Raw genomic sequence first — 23,585 nt, forward strand, 5'->3', positions numbered from 1 at the left:
AATGGTGGTGATGATTCTCAGGGGGATTTCAACCAAGGGGACCCCCCCTGAAATGCAATTTCAACACACAGCAAACCTGCACCAGGGCCCCAGATACCATAGCTGCAGACCTAAGACCTATAAACATATGCCACTCTCTAAAGACACACTCTCACCTGAGAACATGCACAGAAAGATCCTTGAGCAATGCTGCGTATCTCAAAATCAGTTCAAACACAAACACATATTATACAGGCATTAGCCAGCTCTACATATGCATATCTGCATTTGTATACAGAAAAATCTCACAGCTCAAGCTATTTTCTTATTCTTACACTGTATGTGATGAAATATATTTAAGTTGTAATATGTGTACTTTAGTTTTTCCTACATTTTTTCATAAGTTTAGAATATATTTTAGTACACAATTATCGGCGAGTCATGATTTGTACATAAAAATTTCACACACAAATTTGTTCATATGCATACTTGATAGAGACCCAATGGCCTGGTTTCACAGACAGGGCTTAGCCTAAGCCAGGATTAGGCCTTAGTTCAATTAGGGTGTTTGAGTAGTTTTTATATACTTTCACTAGGGAAAAAAAAAACATTACTGGTGTACATCTTGAGACAAAACAAGGGCACATATTTTCAGATATGTCAGTACAAGTTGCTTTCAGTTAAAACAGCTCAAACATGCATTTTAGTCTGGGACTAGCTTAAGCCTTGTCTGTGAAACTGGGGGAAGAACATGTTTACAGCAATTTACTCAAATACTAACATCTGGTTAACTGGCACAGATATTTTAAGATAACTCTATTGCCCCTGGAGTACTGACATTTGTTACCGGCAAGACCAACGCAAGAGTGCATGTTAACTATTACGTACTTGCATAAAGAACTTAAAAGTTTCTAGCCTAAAACAAGCACACGGGCTACATCTGAAATTGTATACTCTCGAGTAGGTCCTTTTTTTTTAATAAGTAATTACTTTGCGGGGCAGCACAGTGGCTCAGTGGGAAGCACTGTCGGCTCACATCAAGAAGGTCCCCGGTTTGAGTACCACAGTACTTGCTGTGTAGAGTTTGTATGTTCTCCCTGAGTCTGCGGGTTTCTGAGTTTCTCCAGTTTCCTCCAGTATTGGAGACGCAAAATTGTCCGTATGTGTGAATGTGTATGTATGTGCAAGTCCCAAGCCATGTAACGGGGAGGGTTGGGGAAAGACCTGGCAACCTACCCTGGAAAAATCATTGCCAAGAAAATTCATGGACAGTCTCTCACATATGGCAAGAGATGGCCTTAGAATCACCAAGAGTCAGATACGACTGAAATGGTAATAGATAGATAGAATTACTTACGCTCTAGGATATAGTATAATTGTGTGCAGTATGAATGTATTCTGAACGTACTGTAACGTACATTCACCATTTTGTAATTATTATGTGACCTGCTAGTTTATATTGTAAAATAAAAGCTGCATACTGCAATAACTTCAGAATATTAAGAAAAAAACAAAACAAATCTTTGATGTTTTTTTGTTTGTTTCACCATTTACTTAGTCTAGGAATCATTTTAGAGTGCATGTTGGCTGACTGTCAACCTCTGCTCTTGTTCAGTTTGCTAAAACTACATAAAACAGGAGCAGGGTGAGGTGGGGACACAAGTTTTGGAACAACATCTGATTGCAGGAGCAGGAAACACACTTCAGAGTGGCTCCTGGAGGAGCACAAGGTGACTGTTCCCCGTTTAGCCCCGATTCTTAATTACCACAGCACTGCTGAGACTCCCACACAATAGCCCAGACCTGGCCCACATGGACCACTGGCACCCAGATCTTCATTTATATAAATCAGAGCTCTGCTGTGCTGCAGATATGACCTCCACAAGGGCTCTAAGCTGCGCTACACCGCCAAAGACCTGAATATATCCTGTTAATTCTGAGACAGGACAAATCTGCGGTCAGGAAGCGACACAGAGTCAGATATGAAGGCCCAGGCGTGAATATCTCTCTGGTGTATGTGCCGCCCATTATCATGCCGCTTTATTAATTAGATAATAACCGAGGAGGCCAATTCGGGCCTCTGTGGGTAAGACCTTTTGTGTAATTATCCCACGTTCGTGAGAGCGAGGGAACGAGGAACCTCTGCTTCGTTGTCGGGGGACTGTGAATCCTCCAGAGGGACAAATCACACAGGGGAAGACGGCGCTGCACAATCATGTGATATTAATGAGAAGAGGACAGGGGAATTAATAGGTTGTGCCATAGCGAGGGGAAGACTTGGAAGAATTAGCAACCGAATATACCCACCGCCGCGCTTCCCAACGTTATTGGTGAATGCTCTCCACCTGCCGCTAAGAGTGATGGGCCTGCCGCACCACTGGTTATACCTGCCTCGCATTACTCACATCTTGGGCCAGTAATTTAACACGCGCAGATAATAACAAGGGACCACCGACTGTTGCCGCACATGGTGGCCACGGTGATTACTGCCTGAACACGCACTCTCCTGGGATTTCTGTCGTCAGCAAGGTGAATTAATTCTGTCTCTCCCTTACCTATCAACACATTCACACATACAAACAAAACATGTAGACTCCCACAGAGATGAGCAGGACTAGAGCCAAAGTCTCCAGAAGCTGTACCCCAAATCAACTTCAAGGACACATCCTCATGCACTACTAATGAATGGAATAATGTCAGAAACATACTTCAATGGCTTCTTGGGAAACAATAAAATGAACAAACGCATACAAAGCAGGCGGAAACAACACATTGAGACAAAAGACATTGAATTTCCTAGAAGTCTTATGGCTAATGCTGATAAACATGCTTAATACATTCCCCAATGGTGAAAACAGCCCTTTTCCCCTTTTCATGAATAACCAGTTTGAGGAGGAGAATTAGGGTGTGTAATAACTGTGGAGATTTCTCTGCCAAACAAATGTCCTTTATGTTCAGTGGGTTTAAAATGGATCGGCTCAAGTGTTGTTACTGAGCTAGTTATTCTGGTTAATCAAACAGCCCATTATTTGGTGACAATAGCTTGACAAAAAACGGATTTTTAAAGTGAAAAAGCACATAATTTTGCTGATAATATATACATATATTACACACACGCGCACACATATGTTGGTATATGTGGTTTACGGGGACATAGGTGTAATGGTTTTTATACTGTTCAAACTGTATATTCTATCACCCTATCCTACCCCTAAACCTACCCATCATCAAAGAAAACTTCCTGCATTTTTTGAATTTCAAAAAAAAACACCTGTTTTTGTTTTTTAAGCCATTTGGTTACATAGTCTATGCCAGAACACACACACACACACACACACACACACACACACACACACACACACACACACACACACACACACACAACCATTCAAAAGTTATCATTTTAAAATAACTTTTGGCCAAGCTGAATTTTCAGCATCATTACTCCAGTCTTTAGTGTCACATGATCCTTCAGAAATCATTCTAATATGATGATTTTATGCTCAAGAAACATTACTATCAATGTTGAAAACAGTTGTGCCGCTTAATATATATGTGGAAACTCTGATACTTTTTTCAGAATCAATAGAATGTTCAAAAGAATAGCATTTATTTGAAATAGAAATATTTGTGATAATGTACAAGTCATTGCTGTCAAACTGCTCAAGTCATTGTGTAATACAATAATGAATTATATATATATATATATATATATATATATATATATATATATATATATATATATATATATATATATATATATATATATATATATATAGTAGTCAACATTTGAAGTGGATCAAAAAAGTTAATCAAATTTGTCCTAAGAACTAAGTTGTCCTAAGAAGAAGGTTTTAGGACAACTTTGATGAAAAGTTTTGATCCACTTCAAATGTTGACTACTATCTATATATATATATATATATATATATATATATATATATATATATATATATATATATATATATATATATATATATATATATATATATATATATATATATATACCCAGAATGGAGAACTGCTGCAGTTTTCATTAATGGTAGCCTATCTTTTATGACTTAGAATACAAAGGGAAATGTTAGGCAGAATTTTTTCTGTAACAACAACAAAATAACATGTTAAATGTGAAGAGATATGGTTGCACGAGCCAAAAGTTCACGAGGAAGAAACTTACTTGAAAGACTTTTGTCCCGTATGCGGTGAAAGTGGAGCTGTCAGGACACTGTGTGCAGCACACCTTCAAAACTATGGAATGTCGGCCCCGCCCCCTAGATCATTGATTGGCTCAAAGTTTCAACGCGCACACACCCGTGTCCTCCGCCCTGCCCAGAAACGCACTCTAGTCACTCCTAATCACTGTCAACTATCAACGGCCGTGATTGAGAGCGTCCCGCGACTACAAACAATTGTCTCTTCTTTTCATGGGAAGTTTGGAGTTGTTGTCAAACTTGGACCTTATAAGTAAACACTGGATTTACATTTGAAGAAAAAGAAGATATTTTTATGTCAGCGAAAAGTGGAATACTTAGCAAATCTTCACAAGGAAATACTAAACGTCACAAGGAATTGCAAGAATGTTTCTTTATGAACTTGTCGCACACGTCAACATATGTTTTGTAACTTTATAAACTAAAACATGCAGCTTTTTGGTGCATTTAGTAAGCAGAACATGTCTCTCTTGTAAAAGCGTTCAGAGGACGACTTGGGAATTGTTTCTCTTCTATCCCAGTAAAGTTCTGCTGCTGTTTCGTTTTTGTTTTGTTTTTTACTCAAAACTGAATCTAACCTCAGTTTAAACTCGTTTCATCATCGGCCCACAAGGGCTTGGTCGACTTCAGTCATGAACGTGCCAAGGTGTTCTGGAGTTTGCGCTATGATGAGACTTCTGGCTCTGCTTATACATATTTTGTCAACGACAGCAAAGAGACACGTTGTATACTGGAACTCTACAAACACACGGTAAGATCACAATTACTTTTAATTCATACTCATAGTGCTGACTGTTTCCAATTAACCTCATTACGCAAGATTGCGGTTGCGTTCCCTGTGCGTAATTCAGCGCGCGGTGCTCTTCAGGAGCTCAGCCCAGTGAATGTGAGTTGACTAAGCCCAAAAACGCTCCCAGATTTGTGTTGCTTCATGTCTGTAGCCCAAAACACACCTGCACCTATTAAAGGGTTTAAATGTGGCAACGTGTCCTCCCATTCCTCACTGTTTCCACCAGTTAAACTTTGATGTATTAATTGTACCTTAAAGGTACACTCAGTCATTTTTTTCTAATTAAAGTTTTAGGCATAAAGAAAGAAATGAACAGCGTTTTTATAAGTTCACCGCAAATTATGTACAACCATAAGATGAAAATTATAAAAGCTTCAAAAAAGCTAATGTTTTCTTTTCTATATTGGGTGGGTTGCCACTAAATGGGCGCTGCCATTTTGAAATCACATGACCATGGAAGTTTTAATTAGAACTAATAATAGTGGTTCAATGGATCACAAAACTCACGGTTCGGATCATATTGCGGTTTTTGAGTCACGGATCGGATCATTTTTCAGATCAGCAAGAAAAATAATATTTTGGGGGTGGGGACAACTTTGCTTTCCATTTAATACTTAAAGCCCTCTTTAAGTACTCTGATACCACATCAAAAACTATTAGCCTAACTAATAAAGTTCAAACATTACTAAAGGCAAGTGGACAATCAGTAAAAAATAAGAACAAATACACAAATTACAAGCATAGATATGTACAATATAGCCTAACAAAGTTACAGATAAAGTGAGGTCTAACTAGTATTCATTAATAATTATATGTAAAATGACATTATTTTCACTGTATAAACTGAATATAGATTAATCTTTGTTAAAGCTGTGTGTTTGTAGTTTGATTAACATTAATGAGATATACAGGTATTTATATGCTGCTGTCACTTTAAGACCGAATGCACGGATCCAAAATAATGATATACATCCTTCTCTTGTTCTTTCTTAACCGACTGTGTTCACAAGAACACTTGCAGAGACTGGTATTTGAACAAATTTTGTGTGTGTCCATCCAAGTGCAAAGAGGCGCGGAAAAGGAATCAATTCGAATTTTGCACGCTATCTAAAACGCACCGACCTCTGAGTGTGTACGCCTCTGGTGTGTGTGTGTGTGGGCCATGTGCTCAGATAACAGCGCACAAGATGAGTTACTAATTAAATTTTTCTTGCTGCTTCTAGCGCTGGAATAGTTTAAAATCTATTGAATGTGTAAACTAGCAAGACAACACAGATGCAAATTATAAACTTAGTCTATATCGAATGAAACGTGAAATTAATCCGCAAGTCACATGCGAGCCGAACCATGGGTCCTGGTCCGTACAGAACAACAAAGATCTGTTTAACCCCTAATAATAATATGTTTAATGTATATGCTTTTCAGTCAGCAGTCAAGGCAATTTACAAAGCCTCAGATAATAAATGCCTATGTTACTCATGTATGGAGCAGAAACAATGCAACATTGGCATCCGTTTTCAGGCCTTACTGCTTAGGTCTCTCCAATGCTGGAAAGTTTTTCTAATATTAAAGTGGGTCTTAAAGATCTTGCCTGACCTTAACCCTTCTTTTCCCACCGATGTTCCTCTGACCTATTCTCTTTTGTAATGTTTCTCAGACATCTCAGTCTTTCTTCAAATCTCCCTCTTGCTCACTCTCTCTCTTCCTCCATCATGAGTGTATAAAGTTTGTTGTGGTGCTCAGTCCGATCCACTTTCAACAACATTTTTCAGAAATTGCGTACTGCACCTTTAAGTGTGGAAAAACTGTTCCCCATATCTGAATATGCCTACTTCCCTACTATATGGTATGTCAAATGTACATCAAATTATTAGTAGTTTTGAATACGGAATATTCATAAATCAGTATGCAAATATGTTCCCAGATGACTGAGATCCTGAAGTGTGCATACATTGGACTATGAGGCCATGGGAAAGGATTATCATATTTATTAATGACAGGGAACGGCGATGCAGATGAGGTTGTAGGTCAGATGACATGCCAGATGTATTGAATTCAGATTGTATTCATACTTCATGCATACTTGAAAATGGTAAATCAAAAGTTCATCAATTGAATTGAAATTAAGCTGAAATAAAATACAAATAACTTAAAAGTTTCAAAACTAAATTAACCCAAATTTTGGACTGCAGATTAGATATAAGAATGTCCGTTATATGGATGTTTGTAGAGTGAAACTGGGGGAAACAAACAAAGAGGATCAAAACAACAGATAAACAAACAGCTTCGGTGTGAAGCAGCAGCAGTTAGTAATTATCTTGTGTATCTGTGTTCCAATTTCATTAATTGGGATCAAGGGTCAGAGCTTTTGTATCTGTTGAAAGGGGGAATCAGCTATATGCTGTAAAATCCAATGCCCTCTGGCTCCTTACAGTCTGGTGAACAATTTCTCTAGGTTTGATCAATTAGTGCTGAACGTAGCACTAATTAAATAAATCAATGTTAATGATGTGTGCAAATCAGCCCTCTTCCAGCAGTGCTACAGATCTGTCCTCTGTCTTGCTCTATAATGGTTTAATTGGTGTCATTTGTTAGACTGATGGCATGCTCACCTGCCACTCCAGGTGTTGTCTCGGTCTGGATTGGCTGTACGAGTTTAGGACAGCCTGGAGGGACAGCTGTGCTCCGCCCCTCTCGGAACAACTCGGACATGGGAAGCTCTCCATATGGACATTTTTTTCAGCGACAGGTCTCGTGTAGTGACATGCAAATAGTTAAAAAGCTTGAATCTAGTTCTTTTGTCATAGCTCATTAATTTCCCATCAGAGAAGGAGGGTTTTTTAAAAGTTTTACAGGTTTGTTGTCTGGCATGCAGTTTATTATTCATATGATAGAAAGATTAATTTTCTTATAGCTTGTGGGCTCACTGACATACACAAACCGACACTTGCGTTCAAGGTTGGTCGTGTTTAGTCTTGTTATGCAGTGATGTGGTTTATTAACACAGATTTAGGTAAAGGCATCTGCAGACTAAACATCAACTCCTTTGCTTCACGGTTCTCCAGTGCTGCAAACAATGAACACGTTGCACAGACATTGATTTTTGCTGTTTACACCAAATAGGGCAATATAACCAGATTAATGAGGCTCGGTTTTGGATACATGAGCGCTGCGAGGTAGTCATGTAATTTTTCATCACATCAATACTTTGGAAAGAGTGGGAGAAACTAAAGACTTTTGGGTTTGTCTAGCTGTGTGTATTATATATTTATTTATTTTATTTTTTTCTTCTCCTCCGTAATCTCCATTCCTGCCTTTCACTTGTAACTGAGCTGTGAACTGCTGTGAGAAACTTGTTGCTTTTCGTTTATCAGTTGACGTTTTAGATGGCCTGCCAGGTGGATAAAGCTTATAACGTGTGCTTTGCTCTTATCTGTCACGCTCTCTCTGCTTGCCCTTTTATTTCCTCATGTTTTCTTACGATCTTAACCAAAAAGTTTGAAACCTGATGCAACGGCTGTGTAGACACACAGTGGAGCTTTCTGACTTAATGCGGACACACACACACACACACACACACACACGCAAAGCTTTTTTTCGTTCTTTTTTTTGTGTACCCACATTCACACCCTCATGATGTTCCAAGGTTTTTTCTTCTTCTGTAGAACACCAAAAGAGAGATTCTGAAGACTCTGCTGGTCACTCTTTTCCATACAATTGTAATGAATGACTGAAAATGCATCATAAAGGCCCGGTTTCACAGACAGGGTTTAGATTAAGCCAGGCTTAGGCCTTATTTCAATTAATGCATTTAAGTGGCTTTTATAAATGTGCCTTAGAGAAAACTGGTGTGCATCATGCACTATATTCCAATTTTTCTGAAGATATAGCTTTGTATGAGATACAGACCAAATTAGTTAGTTATTGCAGTTTTGTTATTGTTCTGTTGGGTATGTGAAATTATTATTAGATGGAAAAACTTACAGAAATGTTGCCTTGGCAACTAACTGAAATAAGACTAGTTTAAAGATGCAATAAGTGATTCTCTACAGAAGTCTAAATGTATTTTTATTAATATACATCATCTGTAGAAGCCTTAGGACCATAAAATGTTCATACAATTATTATATTCAGTCTGAATGAAATATGATGTCCTACCTGCTTGTCAACGTATGTTTTTACATACCCTCACACAAACATCATGCGTCATCAGCTCATTTCATGATATGCAGAGTTTATTCAGATAGACCTCAGTCACGGAGCACCGGAAACAAACAGCAGCCACCTTTTACAGTTCCTCCAAAACATCGAGCTTATGCTGCGTTCACGTCAAAACTACCATAATTAAGAGATGGCAACCTGTGACGTTCTAGCCGGAGCTGTTCGGTCAGACTTGGAATTATGCGTTTCCATGTCAACAGTATCAACACCGAAATTAATCTCCAGCATTATTGTAATGTTATGTGCTTTGAGACATGTTTAACGCCATCTCTTGTGACACTTTGTGCATTCATGTGTTTGCAGAGGGTGGGATCATGTGCTTTTAATGCTAGCAGGCTAACGTTAGCATTTTCCAGTTCACCTACTGCACCTTTAATTTGAACAAAAATGACTGAAATAAAATTAAGTTAAATAGAAATATATATATACAAAATTACCAACTTAAATTAAAATGAGAACTGGAAATGTGACAATAAAAGCTAATTCTAGTTAAAGCTAAAGCTAATTGATGAGCTTCCCTTCTAAGGGGCTGGTAATGGCTGTGACTCAATCACAGAGTTAGTGAACACACGGACTGAAACGAATCATTCAGACCTGATTTGTTAACTGGATTCACTACTGTAATTCATTAAAAAGATCCAACTCAAAGGAAAGATTTGTTCAGGAATTGAATTGGACATTCTTGTGCCAAGAACAGCTACAGATTTTCAGTGAATAAGTAAATGTTTTATTATGTTCGTCACACAAATCTATTGAATGCCTTCAGAAGACTTGGAATACAGTGTATGTATCACTTTTGTGATGCTTTTGCTGCATTTTTAAAACCTGAAAGCTTCATTTTCAATTCATTGTAATTGCATGGAAAAGTGTGACTGATGCATTCTTCAGAATATCTCCAGAGAGGAAAGTCATGCAGGTTTGGAACGGCATGAGGCGAGTAAATGTCGACCAGTGTTGCCAAGTCCGTGGTTTTCCCTCAGAATTGGGCTACTTTTACATTGTTGTCACGGGTTGTTTTTCATGTTTGTGGGTTGAAGCAACCCCAAATAACATGATATTTAGCCCCTGGAAGCAAATTTTACAAAGGGAACCCCATCAAAAACATGGATTTTACATCACAGAATGGGATTTTTACCAATGAGAAACCCCTGAAACACAATTGGGCTAGATTTAGGATAGTTTTGAGTAGCAATTGAGTAGGTTTTGTTGTGAAAACCTGTCAACCCTGAACCTTCATTTTTTTGGTGAAACTAATCCTTACATGCTCGAAAGGCAAAGATTTTATTAGGTACATCAGTGATATTGAACTTCTACATTGTACAAATTCAGCTTACCTTTTATATCTGTTGTGTGTGTGCGTTCATCTCTTGTGTGTGTGAGTCACTTACTCAACAAGTTTGAGCACATTTTTAATACTCTCGAAATGCCAAGTGCCTCATTCTCAACACCTCCCTTTTATCTCTCACTGCTACGTGTTTTTCAGAGCGGGATGCAAAAAACAGTATTTATTTTAATTGCTCATTTTGAGATAAACCATCAATTAATACCCAAGGAACTTTGAATAATTTCAATCGCGTTTGTGCATAATGGAGGACTGTGTGTTCACATGAGTGTTAATTCATGCGTACGAGCGCATCAACCCCCCATACACACACCCCAAATACAATGTAGTATGTTTTCTCCTTGATTCAACAGCGAGAGGCGGGATCGGACCTCTCAGGCAGCACGGGGGCGGACGCACCCATGCGCATGCAAATTTAAATTAAAGCTTGAAGATCAACTGTAATTTTGCTCAATCAGGGCTGTGTCGTGATTGGACCCCTAAGCACGTCTCGTGCTTGGCGAGGACTTCCACAATTTTCGGATAATCTCCCTACTACTTCTATAAATCATTAGCTACGAGAACCTGTGAACTGTAATCAACAAACCTTCTCAGAAATAATCACACTCGGGCTCGCATTCAGGAGGAAGTAAGAAAGTGAACTCCCTGCTGCTTTCACTCGCTCACTGGTTATTATGTGGTTGACTGTATAGCTTAATGCATCATAGTGGGTTGTATAATTATCCATATGAGTGGAACTATATTTACTGCATGTTTGTTTTCGTCTGTCCTGCCCAGCGTCTGCCCGTAACCTTTAGCAATCTGCAACACATTGTCATGAACAGGCATTTCCCGATAATGTAGATGACCTAAGAAATAGTTAGACTGCGTAAATCAAAAGAAAATGTTGCGAAAACAGGAAATATTCCTCAACCTTGTACTCAGCAACCTCAACTATGTCCTTATCACATTTTTCCCTGCTGTGTAATTAAGAAATATGCTCAGAGGAACTTGCCCTCGCACTGCTAGATATATCCTCTGCTAGATATATAGATTAATTCTCATGTAACTTTTTTTCATGGCAATATTTTACTTGGCTTATATAGGTGACTGAAAACGTACTTTTGAAATTGCTAAATTCGTAACTGTGCATCCTTCAGAAGATGTTTCTTTTTCTTCAGTGGTCTCCTATCAGCCTGTACAGTAAAGGCCACCTGGCCCAGTGGGCATGAAGAGATTTTGGAGGTTCATAGAGGGACTTTACAGACAGACTCTGTCCTATGGCTTGTTCCCGATTCGCTGAGGTCCAGTCGGCTTCTTTGAAGAAGTCCCAGCTGATATAAGTTGATGGACTGAGCATGAAACGGATATAATCTCATAAAATGGGTCTTGAGCGGTGGAATTTGGCCAGAGCTGGTGGGGATAACCTTTCAGTCTACCTTGGAGAAAGTCATATTCTGTCATCTGTTTAATATTGTAATTTAATGATTATATGAGTTTCAGATTTTTCTGTGTGATTGCGCAGGACCGGCTTCCGCTGCACACAGTGAAGAGAGAGTTTCCATATTTTCTGCCTTGCCTGGATATTTGGCTAATACCCACCGTACAGATCTTATCAGCAAGTCCACTCCATTATCTCACACCTCCACATTGGCCAATAGCGCTTCTCTCAGCGTGACCACATCAGTATCACTCACCAGTTCCCTATCCTTTGCATGCCTGGTTTTGTGCACACGTGTATGCGCATGCATGCGCCGTTACGTTATTAAAGACTGAGTATGTTGCCAGTTTGTATGCCAGCCAGTGGCCTGAATGTGTCTTTTGGGAGATAAAATGAAGTTTTAAATTTAATGTGTAAATTCATATTCCTGGTGTCTGAAGAAATGGGTTGATATTTGTTAAAGGATTTTTGGAGCCACACAGTGTGTTTTGCCGACTTACAAGCAAATTGTGTACTTGTGCCAAGACAAAACAGCCACTTGCTCCAAAAATGAAACATTTAGGAGCTAAATTACTCTTTTAGTTGCTAAAGTACAGAATTGCTTTTGATATACTTGGTTGTTCAGAAACTCTTCAGGTCATTGAGTGCTTCTTGCATTATCTTCTAACAATAGTCACTGTTAAAGGGTTAGTTCATCCAAAAATGAAATTTTTGTCATTAATTACTCACCCTTATGTCGTTCCAAACCCGTAAGACTTTTGTTCATCTTCAGAACACAAATTAAGATATTTTTGATAAAATCCGAGAGGTTTCTGACCTCCCTATATACACAGCAATGCCATCATAAATTTCAAGGTGCAGAATTGTAGTAAAGACATCGTTAAAATAGTCCATGTGTCTACAGTGGTTCAACCTTAATGTTATGAAGCGACGAGAATACTTTTTGTGCGGCAAAACAAAAATAAGGACATTATTCAACTTTTTTTTTTTCTCCCTGTCAGTCTCCTATGCTCTTGACATAGTAAACACAGTGCAGCGCTTCCGGGTTTTACGTCAGAACTCCGGCTCAGTATCGGCCAGCTCTCGATTCAGCATCAAATGAATGCGTTGTGCTGCTCACGTGTACACTACTTTTCTGGGCCTTGGAATTTGTAATAACATTGCTGTGAATAGGGATGTCAGAAGCTCATGTATAGGGATGTCAGAAGGGATGTCATTGGATTTCATCCAAAATATCTTAATTTGTGTTCCAAAGATGAACGAAGGTCTTACGGGTTTGGAACGACATGGGGGTGAGTAATTAATTACATAAATTTCAATTTTGGGTGAACACTAAGTGCTGTGATGAAGAAATCAAGACTAGACCAGTGGTTCCCAACCTGTGGGCCGCGGCCCACTAGGGGGCCTCAGTGATCCTCCAGGTGGGCCGTGAGATAAATTAAAATTAATTTAAATATATTAATATAATTCCTTAATTTAATTATTAATACGTTACATTTAATAAATTAAATTAATAAAAAAAAAATAGATTTAAAATAAGGCACCACCTCTCTCGTACATATTCTGTGATTGTTTCGGTTCAGCCCAGGCCGTGCTGCTCATCGTGCTGCTGTGAAATGTGGACTGAATGGTTGCTCAAAACGCAAACTCTCTCAGTTGGAAAAAGAAGACGTGTCGCTAAAAAGGTTTTGATGGATGACGATTGTAATGGAGGTAAAAATGATTACAGTGACATACAGCAATTCCTTGGCGTAAAAAAAGGTTTGGAACCACTGGACTAGATTATGATTATTTGATTTAACTAGGATGTTTAGTGTACTTTTTCCAATTTGATGATGTTGCTCTTGTGATCTTGATTGTATTTGCCTCATAAAAATAAAACAAAACATATTTGGTAAAACTGTTTCTGACTTGATGGTTCCAACATGTCAAAATTTTGCTTTACAACTGGACCTTACTGCACTAAAACATGAATATTGTTGTTGTGAACTCTGTGATGGCTATAAGAGGTTCACTAAGTCAGTGAGTCTGATTCAAATATAACTGATTGACTTATTAAAAATAAACTAGTTCATAAAAGTCATTTGTTTGCAAATCATGCTGTGTTCATTGTTTTGTACTGTAATTTACAGGAAACACTAGAGATGATATGAGTCACAAAGTTTTTAAATGGTCAAAAATGTTTATTTTTGGTTGCATTTGACAAAAGCCCTGACAAAAGCAGTCTCCTTGCTTTAGGCCTTTGTATAAAAATATATTTTATTATGCACAGTAAGCAGCTCAACTGATTCACCTCCCTAGTGCTATTGAAGCGTAAAGACACAGCATGTGGTGATTGCATTGCATGCATATTTTCACTAGGACAGGGTTTTGTAGTCAAATTTGTTGGGGAGTTGTTCACAACGGTTAGTCTTCAATGAGGAATGCAGGGGTGGATATGGCCATGGTTGAGGATTCATAACTGAAAACAGTGTTTTCTTCTTTTTTACTGGACTTAACCTCAGGGTGCCCTCTTGAAAATACCTCCAACTTGGTACCTGCGCCAACACTTCAGCTTGCAAACTGAATCATTGTGGGATATGTGGGTTTTACTGTGTTTGTGCAATTGTATTAGCCTGGCTGGGAGATATTGCATTTCTAGCATTGCCTGTTGTGAGGCATCAAATGTGGACCGGAAATCTTATTGTTTTGGCTTTCAATATTACACATGCAGAATTGTTTAAAGGAAAAGCTACATTCTCTAGGGAAATGCACGCACACACATACACAGACACAGTTTTCTTTCCTGTGTAGGATGTGAAGGATGCTCTGTCTCTGTGAGACTTTGATCTTGTGTGGTGTCCCCTTTTTGCTGCTAATGGATATGTATTATCTGAGAGACAGGGAGAGAAGTGCCCTGGCCTGATATACTGTTTAAACTAGACCTTATACAGACCCGTGCTAGCTTGTGATGTCTGTCTGTGAAATTCCAACACTTTCTATTCCTCTTTTTCCTCCTCTGCCATTCCATGACCATCAATTACTCATTTTCCATTTTCTCTGTGTTGTTATAGTTGTATCTGGATGTGCATATTTAAATTATACACCACTGTTCAAAAGTTTGAGGCCATTCTTTTTTTAAAGTTCTTAAAAATGTGAAGAACACTTTTCCACTTTGAAACAGTCCATTTTAAATGAGCCTTGGCCCACAGGACACGATGGCACTTCTGGACCATGTTCACATATGGCTGCTGCTTTTTTGCATGATAGAGCTTTAGTTGGCATCTGCAGATGGCACGGCGGATTGTCTTTACCGACAGTGGTTTCTGGAAGTATTCCTGGGCCCATTTAGAAATGTCATTGACACAATCATGTCAATGAGTGATGCAGTGTCGTCTGAGGGTCTTCGGTCTTCGGCCTTGTCCCTTACACACAGAGATTTCTACAGGTTCTCTGAATCTTTTGATGATGTTATACACCATAGATGATTAGATTTGCAAAGCCTTTGCTATTTGACGTTGAGGAACATTGTTTTCCACAATCTTTTTACACTCTTTCACAGCTCTGCCCATCTTATGAGATACTCTGCCTCTAAGACATCCCTTTTATTGCTAATCATGTTACAGAAGTGATATCAAATAACTTGATTAGTTGCTAGATGTTCTCCCAGCTGAATCTTTTCAAAATGTCTTGCTTTTTCAGCCATTTGTTACCCCCGTGCCAATTTTTTTGAGACCTGTAGCAGGTAGGCATCAAATTTGAAATGAGCTTATTTAGTGCGTAAAAGTGTAACATTTCTTCATTTAATCATTTGTTATCTATATTCTATTGTGAATACAATATTGGCTTATGTGTTTTAGTTTTCATTTTATTCAAATTTAAAAAATGTCCCAACTTTACCAGAATTTGAGTTGTAATCTATTACACATACTCTATATTCAGAAAGAAAAGACAATGCATGTGACATTATGCACATTATATATCAGGTTTGTTATGCTCAAATATGGATTCATTGATAAAACAAACCTTTAAAAGGAATGTGTATTATGTACATTTTCTTCTGAGAGTTACTAAAAAACAATAGTTTTTGTCTTTTTCATTGTGAAAACTAAATGGCAAATGATTCAGTAAAGTATTAGCAATAGAACCTAATAGAAAAGTTAATCATATACCAACCAATAGTCTAGCATTTTAAATTAGCCTTCTTACCTAGTTACTCATTACCAAAAACATATCACTATTTTATAAGCTGTTATTCTGTCACAGTATGAGTAGTGGGCTGTAAAATGTAGGTATAAGTGAAGAATAGGACAGTGCATAGTCTCCTAAGTGAACTGATAAAATTTTTGTTTGCAAACAAACCTAGTGGACTTTAGGTATCATGTTAATTTGGGTATTTTTTGGCTTCGTGTTGTGACCTTTCATGCATATAGTTTATGAAGACCCATTTGTGTATCAGTGAACACATTAACAATTGTGGTTGACTGAAGGGTAGCAGTGTGTGTAAAGTGGGCGAGTATGTTGATTTGTGGTTCAGACTCTTATCTTCCCGTCAAACCACTTCTTTATTCTTATCATAGTGTTTGATTTTCTCCGCGCTTAATCTTGCAATTTGAAAAGTAGACAATTGCTTATCTGATTCCTGCATCACCCCTTTAAAGTCAACATGAAATCAAAATCGACCCTGTTTTCTTAATCAATGCATGTTCTTGGCCTTAATGTAAATGATTAAAGGGGGACTCAGTAATATTACAAATACACTGTTTGGAAGTTAGTCGGGCCGAGGCCAACAACAAACATCTAACCAATCAGCATTAGGGGGCATATGATGGTCGAGGAGAGAGAACGAGATTTGAAAATAAGAAAAAAAACCCTGCAGAACCAGAAATGGGACACGATACAAAACGGCTCAAAAGAATATCACTGGAATGAAGGATTATGAAAAGCGCTTTAGGATGCATTTTATATTAGAAAAGCTTTCCAGCGCTGGAGAGAGCTAGGTGGGAAGGCCTGAAAACTGCGCTGATCCCGCTTCTAATGTGAGTAACACTGGGTTTTGATTGTCTTGAGCTGCTGTGATGTTTTTTGATGTTTGTATTGAATCTTGTGTACTGTATGTTCATTTTTTGCACACTGACGACCACTAGAGAATGTAATGCTTAGCGTAATTGATCGCATGCCAACAGCGTTCGGAGCGGGGTTCGAGACTGACTCGGAGCAGGGTGGTTAGGATTGCAGTGTGAGTTTTGGAGGCGGAGCAATGAAGAGAGTGGGGGGTTTGTTTAGGTTGATTTCAAATATCATCAGTGTCCAACAATGTAGTTCAAATACTAGTTACAGCACCTTTAATCAGTACATTTTCTTCAAAAAAAAAAAAAAAACCCACTTGTCTTCATAATCATGTTCTTCCTCTGAAATGACTTCCCTTCTTGCTGATGTCAATGAGGCCCTGTGGGCTATTATATCCAAATAGATTTTTAAAGCAAATTATCATTAGTTTGGCTATTCTGAAATATAGCAGTCATTTTTCTAGATCCCATCATCCTAATTTCAATCTTGTTGAATACTGTCAGAAATTACAGAAGAAAGATGGAACAACATTTCACATTGACTTGAAACATACATGGGTACATTAGTGACTCATGTTTTATTCTACAATTCATCATTCCTCCTCCTTTTTATAGTCCACACACTGGCACAGCAGAGCATCCTGATAATCCATCCTTCCCTGCATCATTTCTGTCTGTCTTCCCTCTCTGCTGAGAAGGAAAAAACATTTATGCCCATTCTGAATGAGCAGGAAGAAGGCAAGCACATTATGTAGGGATGGCAGGAGGAGAATCAACAGTTTTCAGCGCCTGTTTCAGTAGGGGAGCCCCTCTGGGGAAGAAGGGGTGAGGAGAGGGAGAGAGGAAGACGGGGAGGAAGAGATGTCAGCAGGTATTACTATCACTGTCACTGTGCAGTCGTGGAGAGAAACACCCTCGCCATGCTTACTTACCCTAAAGGAAGGACATTTGGGGAATAGTGTGTATCAAAAAATTACCATATTGTGAGTTTTGTAAGATTTGTGTGTACATTTCTATTTTTTCCCCCAGTAAGTAGGTGTAAATGTAAGCAAGTTTGGTTTGATATTGGTTTATCCAGTATATATTTATCCGTATATTATAGATAGCACACATACATCTCCAAGATGTCTTTTAAAGAGCACTTCATCTGGAAAACATCTGTTGTGTACAAACATCTGATAAACATCTTTAAAAGAGCAGTTTTACATATATTCTAAGTCATGTTAATGACATTTTCTAAATGTCTATATAACATCTGACAGAGTTGATGTATTTGAGATGTATTGCAGATGAGCAAACGATCTAAAAAAATACATCTTCCAGATGAAAATACACACATCAAATAGTCGTCTCAGCGATGTATGTTTGTTGATTATACACTCTAAAAAAAAATGCTGGGTTAAAAACAACCCAAGTTGGGTTGACAATGGACAAACCCAGCAGTTGGGTTAAATGTTTTCCCAACCTGATAGGTAGTTTTACTTAACTCAACTATTGTTTAAAAATTACAGTATTGCTTACTTAAAATGAACCCAAAATATATTGAAAATTAACATTTATTAATATGTTTAATAAATGAACATTTTAATTTCATTTTAGATTCATTTTAAGTCAGCCATATAGTCATTTTCAAACTATAGTTGGGTTAAATAAAACTACCCAGCAGTTTGGGCAAACATTTAACCCAACTGCTGGGTTAAAACAACCCAATCGCTGGGTTTGTCCATTTTCAACCCAACTTGGGTTGTTTTTAACCCAGCATTTTTTAGAGTGTACTTGCGCTGTTTGACAGCTCCAGCGATTGTAAAGGGAGCATTCTTTGACCATTTAAATAACAGATTATTTTCATCCTACTAAGAGAAACGATGTGAAGTTGATCATTTTGTGACTAGTTTGATTTACTTGACACAGACTAAGAATATCTGACTGTACATGAAACATTACATATCAGATCAGGCATTAGAATTAACAGTTACTTGCATGTTGTTGCATTACTGTCAAGTCCATATCCTAAAAGTTTGTTTGCAAAGCCTGCGCCGAAATGCGATTGATTTACCAAAGAATCCGCAGTGAAATGTACCGAAAACAAATAAATAATGCTCAACTGAGACATTCACATTGTTGAAAATAAATAACCATATTCCTATCATTAGGATCCTTGTTATTTTTAGTCCTGTATCACTCTTCTCTCCTCGTCCTCTCGCTTAAACGCCAGTGGGCGGAGCTAACGTTGCAATGATGAAGTAGGTGTTGATATCTTCTGCAGAGGCAGCGTTTCACCCATTTATGACATCGATAGGCACATTCCAGGATCAGGTGTTAATAAAAGATTTTATTGGACTAACAAGGAAGTTTTCAGTTCTAAAACTTACAGGATAGTATGATGACCTCTTATATATCAAAAGTTCAAGGAAAAGTTGATTTCTCAATTCATGACCCCTTTAAAGACATACACCAGTTTATTAAATAAGTTGATCTCATATCAATATATGCTGATAAAAGCCTGCAAATGTAGATAATTCAAACACATTGAACTATTGTGATAGATGAGCAAAGCAGTGTATAGACAGAAAGTGGCTTTAAATGTCAATGTTTTTTCATATTATTGGACGTAAACCAATAACTTGCCTGTAGTTTAAAATGTATAGTTTACAAAAGCAATATATAGACAAGCAAATAGTTATTTACTTTAATACAATGCACTAATTTGAACTTGCTGTAAGTATGATTCTTTTTACTGTGTATAGGCGTGAACTTTGTGTGGCAGAATGTATGTTATTGTTGGATTATACATATTTTGTGGGAGGGTGTAATTTGTTATTGTATATTGGGGTGTGTGTTGGGTGTCAATTCTTTCTCTGTTTTTGAGTACTGTAGGGGTTTGGCAGATACCTGTACAAGGGTCTAGAGTGGCATGCATGGAATGCTGGGTATGGTGCTGGTTTCTTGTGCATTTCTCTAATGCTCACTGTGGAGAAGCCTTGTGTGCCGTGATTCAGCGTATGTGCACGTGCAGTTCTGGGTGTGTTCTTCTGATAGACGTGTTTTGATAACCGTTTCAGTTCCTCAAACTGGCAGCTCACGATTCTCCGGTTATTAAACAGATTTGTTCTCTCCGTGTGGAAGCAGAGCACAATCAAAACAAGCAGTGCTGATGATGACTGGGTCCAATTCATCAAGCAGGTCTGACGGTTAGTGTCGGGAACACACTGAACAGATTTCCTGCAGAGCCCCCTGTACCGTTTCTCATATGGTAGGCAGCTTTGCCATCATTATTGTGCAGACTGTGGGATCAAATGCACTTTTTTTTTTTTCTTTTTTTTCTTTTCTTTTTGTCCTGAAATTTAATTTATAGACACATATCTGAGACACTACCAGCCATCCTGAGATTCCAGTTTATTAAAATTTTCTATGAGCACATATAATGGTTTCGGAAGTATTTATTTATTTATTTAGATGTTCTTTATCATTGTCATGATGCTTGTAAGATGGGACGTAGCAACCATTATATTTACAAATTCTGAAAATGTATTCATCCCACCACATTATTAGAAGACTATCAATTCCCATGCATCAATGTGTCGCACACCATTTGAATCTTTCTTATGTCCCTGCTTACAATGAGGTGTGACAGCTGTACTTGTATTGAAGATGCCCCTTCTGATGAGTTTTGTAATGTTATATGAAAAGACGGCATCAGACTCCCTCATTGTTCTAGCGGTAGCTGCTTGTCTGTAATCCTAAATTAAGTGGATAATTCGCTCTCTGCATGGGGCATGGGAGAAGCCATGGCTACACAACATGTGTCCTCCTTGAACCCACCCTCGCCCTGCCTCCCCCATGGCTCGGCTGTTGTTTAGTATTGTGTGGGCTGTTTAAAAGAGTTTTGTACTTGAAGTGCGTCCTCCTGTTTACAGACAGCTAATGGTGGCCCTGGTGCTTCACTTCAGCCAGCAGCTTTTGACTGATTCTGGCTGAGTTTGTAAAAAAAAAAAAAAAAAAAAACTAAAAACATATACAGTGACATTTATCATTCATTGAAATAAATTTATAATTTTATGTTTATTTGAATTGTAGTAATATTTAATTTATTTTTTGATTTATACTTTATTTGTATTCTATATGTATTATTTGTATTTTATATATATATATATATATATTACTACAATTCAAATAAACATAAAATTATAAATTTATTTCAATTAATCCACCTTATTTTAATATAGTATCGATTTCCAGTATCGATTGTTACGCTGCTAGATAATACAGTGACATTTATCATATATTTTTTTAAATTTAAACACACTGCACCGTATTTTATATATATATATATATATATATATATATATATAATTTAATTTTTTTTATACTTTTACTTTTATCATTTTCATTTTATCATTATGTAATTTATTATTTTTAATTGTATTATTTTTGTTATTATTATCGTTATTTTTTTTTTATGATTATGCTTTTTATATTATGCATTTAATTTATTTATTTCTTCTTTGTATTTGATTTTATTTTATCAATGTTTCAATGGTTAGTTCATCCAAAAATGAAATTTCTGTCATTTAAAGAATTAGTTCACTTGAAAATGAAAATTAGCCCAAGCTTTATTCACCCTCAATCCATCCTAGGTGTATATGACTTTCTTCTTTCTGATGAACACAATTGGAGATATATCAATAAATATCCTGACACATCCGAGCTTTATAATGGCAGTGAACAGGACCAACGAGTATGAAGTGAAGCAATGCGTTTGTGTAAGAAAAATATCCATATTTAACAAGTTATAAAGTAAGAGATCTAGCTTCCTCCAGACCGCCCTCTGTATTCAGGTTATGAAGAAAGTGTAAAACTCTCGCAGTTCAAAACGCTTACTCTACCTTCTACGACTTCCATATCCAAGTTACGAAAAGAGCATAACTGACGTGGTGATTTCATTTTTGGGTGAACTAACCCTTTAATGTATTCTTTTATTATTGTCATTTAAATTGCTTATTTTATCAGATCTTAAGATAATGCTCTACCTTTTTTTGTTGTTTTCAGTTTCTCTTTTGTTTCACAGAAGACTAATGTGTGGTTTGGGTTCTTGGGTTTTGTTTGGGGCGTTTTTGAGCCTTTTGTACTATGTGTGCCTAATGCAGGCCGTGGATGCTGCTTTTTGTATGGAGCGAGTTCTGCTCTTTGTGTGGCTGAGGCCTTTGTGACCTGATCATGTTCAGAGGTGCTTGGCTCTCCTCAGGCTCTCCGCCTGGCCACTGCACCACAAAGCTCAAGGCTGCCAAGCACCAGCACTCTTTCATGCCCTTTCAGCTCAGGAAAAACCAATCTGAATTTGAATTTGAAACGTTTTGACAGAGAAAGATGGAGAGGAGGGGGTGAGGGAGAGATAGAGAAGGTTACCAGGAGAGAATGGGATGAGATGGAAGAAGGAGCGAGTGAGAGAGAGAGGGAGTGTAAAAGAGAAAGGGCAGTTTTGTCCCATGAGATTACAATGCAGTGACCGTGAAAGTGCTTAAATAAACAGTGTGTGAGAGAGGAAGAGCCAGAGGAGGAGAGACGGGCACAGGGAAATGGAGACGAGCGAGAGGGAGGGAGGGAAGGAAGGAGAGAGAGACAGAAAATTGTTGACAAGGAAAGGAAGTGAGTCTAGAGAGTGGGGGAGGGAGAGGGAGGGAAGTGGAGGGTGAAGGGAGGGACGACAGAACTTTATTAAAAAGCTACAAATTCCACAAATAAGAGAATGAGGGAGAGACATGAAAGGACCAATGGAGATGGATCCCTCTTCCACTTCAGGATGATAATGCCTCATGTCTTCTGTGCTGGGTTCTCTGGGTTGTTAATAAAAAATAAAAAAAAGAAGAAAAGAATCGGAGCTTGTTACCTATGACGCTGTGTTCTAATGAGACGGGATGTCATAAAGCCATTTAAAAGCTTCCGTCTCGTCCAAATCTATATTTTTATACTTGCCAGCTACAACAGGACATTTTGCCGTTAACTTTGTTTTGCACTGGGAAGCCCTGTACACTGTGAAATCTCATTGGTTGGGTGTGACCAGACGTTCCCCGTTATCTGAAAGTTTTTACTGTGTTCAAAACATCCCACAATGTGAAACGCCTAATGTGATAATGTTTGTTTTTAAACAACAACAAAAACGACAAAATCTCATGTAAAGTATGTAATTTAAATTTAAATTTTCAGTTTTAGAAAAAAAAACTCATTGAGCAGAACACATTATAAAGCACAAAATAGAAATACTATATTATATATAAATACTATTTATATATAAATAATATATATAAGTAACTGATGAACTTAAGAGAGGTAACACTATTTTTCAGTTTTAAAAAAATGTTCAAATCCAAAATATGCATGAATTATAAGATGGAAGCTTAAGTTGTGTATTGTAATGTGTAAAAAAAAAAAAAATTAAATTGTAAATTTACATCTAATATCATTTGGAGGGTATGTGACGCTGTAGGTGTAATAAGCCATGGCTTCAGCCTACACCTTTTTGGTTGATTCTGTTTATATTTTTATGCTTATTTATGTCAGTAAATTATACATTCAT

The 23,585-nt window shown here is 37.6% G+C and overlaps 1 protein-coding gene across 1 annotated transcript in view; it reads left to right on the forward strand.

Moving 5' to 3' along the window:
* The first annotated feature begins 4,345 nt into the window (after nt 1-4,345).
* si:dkey-246i14.3 (ephrin A4) overlaps nt 4,346-23,585 on the forward strand; it is a 61,848-nt gene continuing 42,608 nt past the window's right edge. Inside the window, exon 1 of the mRNA XM_067396030.1 lies at nt 4,346-4,941. Coding sequence (XP_067252131.1) covers nt 4,823-4,941 — 119 coding nt within the window. The 5' untranslated portion in view covers nt 4,346-4,822. The remainder of the gene's footprint in view (nt 4,942-23,585) is intronic.

Source organism: Chanodichthys erythropterus, chromosome 2 (genome assembly GCF_024489055.1).
Source record: "Chanodichthys erythropterus isolate Z2021 chromosome 2, ASM2448905v1, whole genome shotgun sequence".
Taxonomy (NCBI): domain Eukaryota; kingdom Metazoa; phylum Chordata; class Actinopteri; order Cypriniformes; family Xenocyprididae; genus Chanodichthys; species Chanodichthys erythropterus.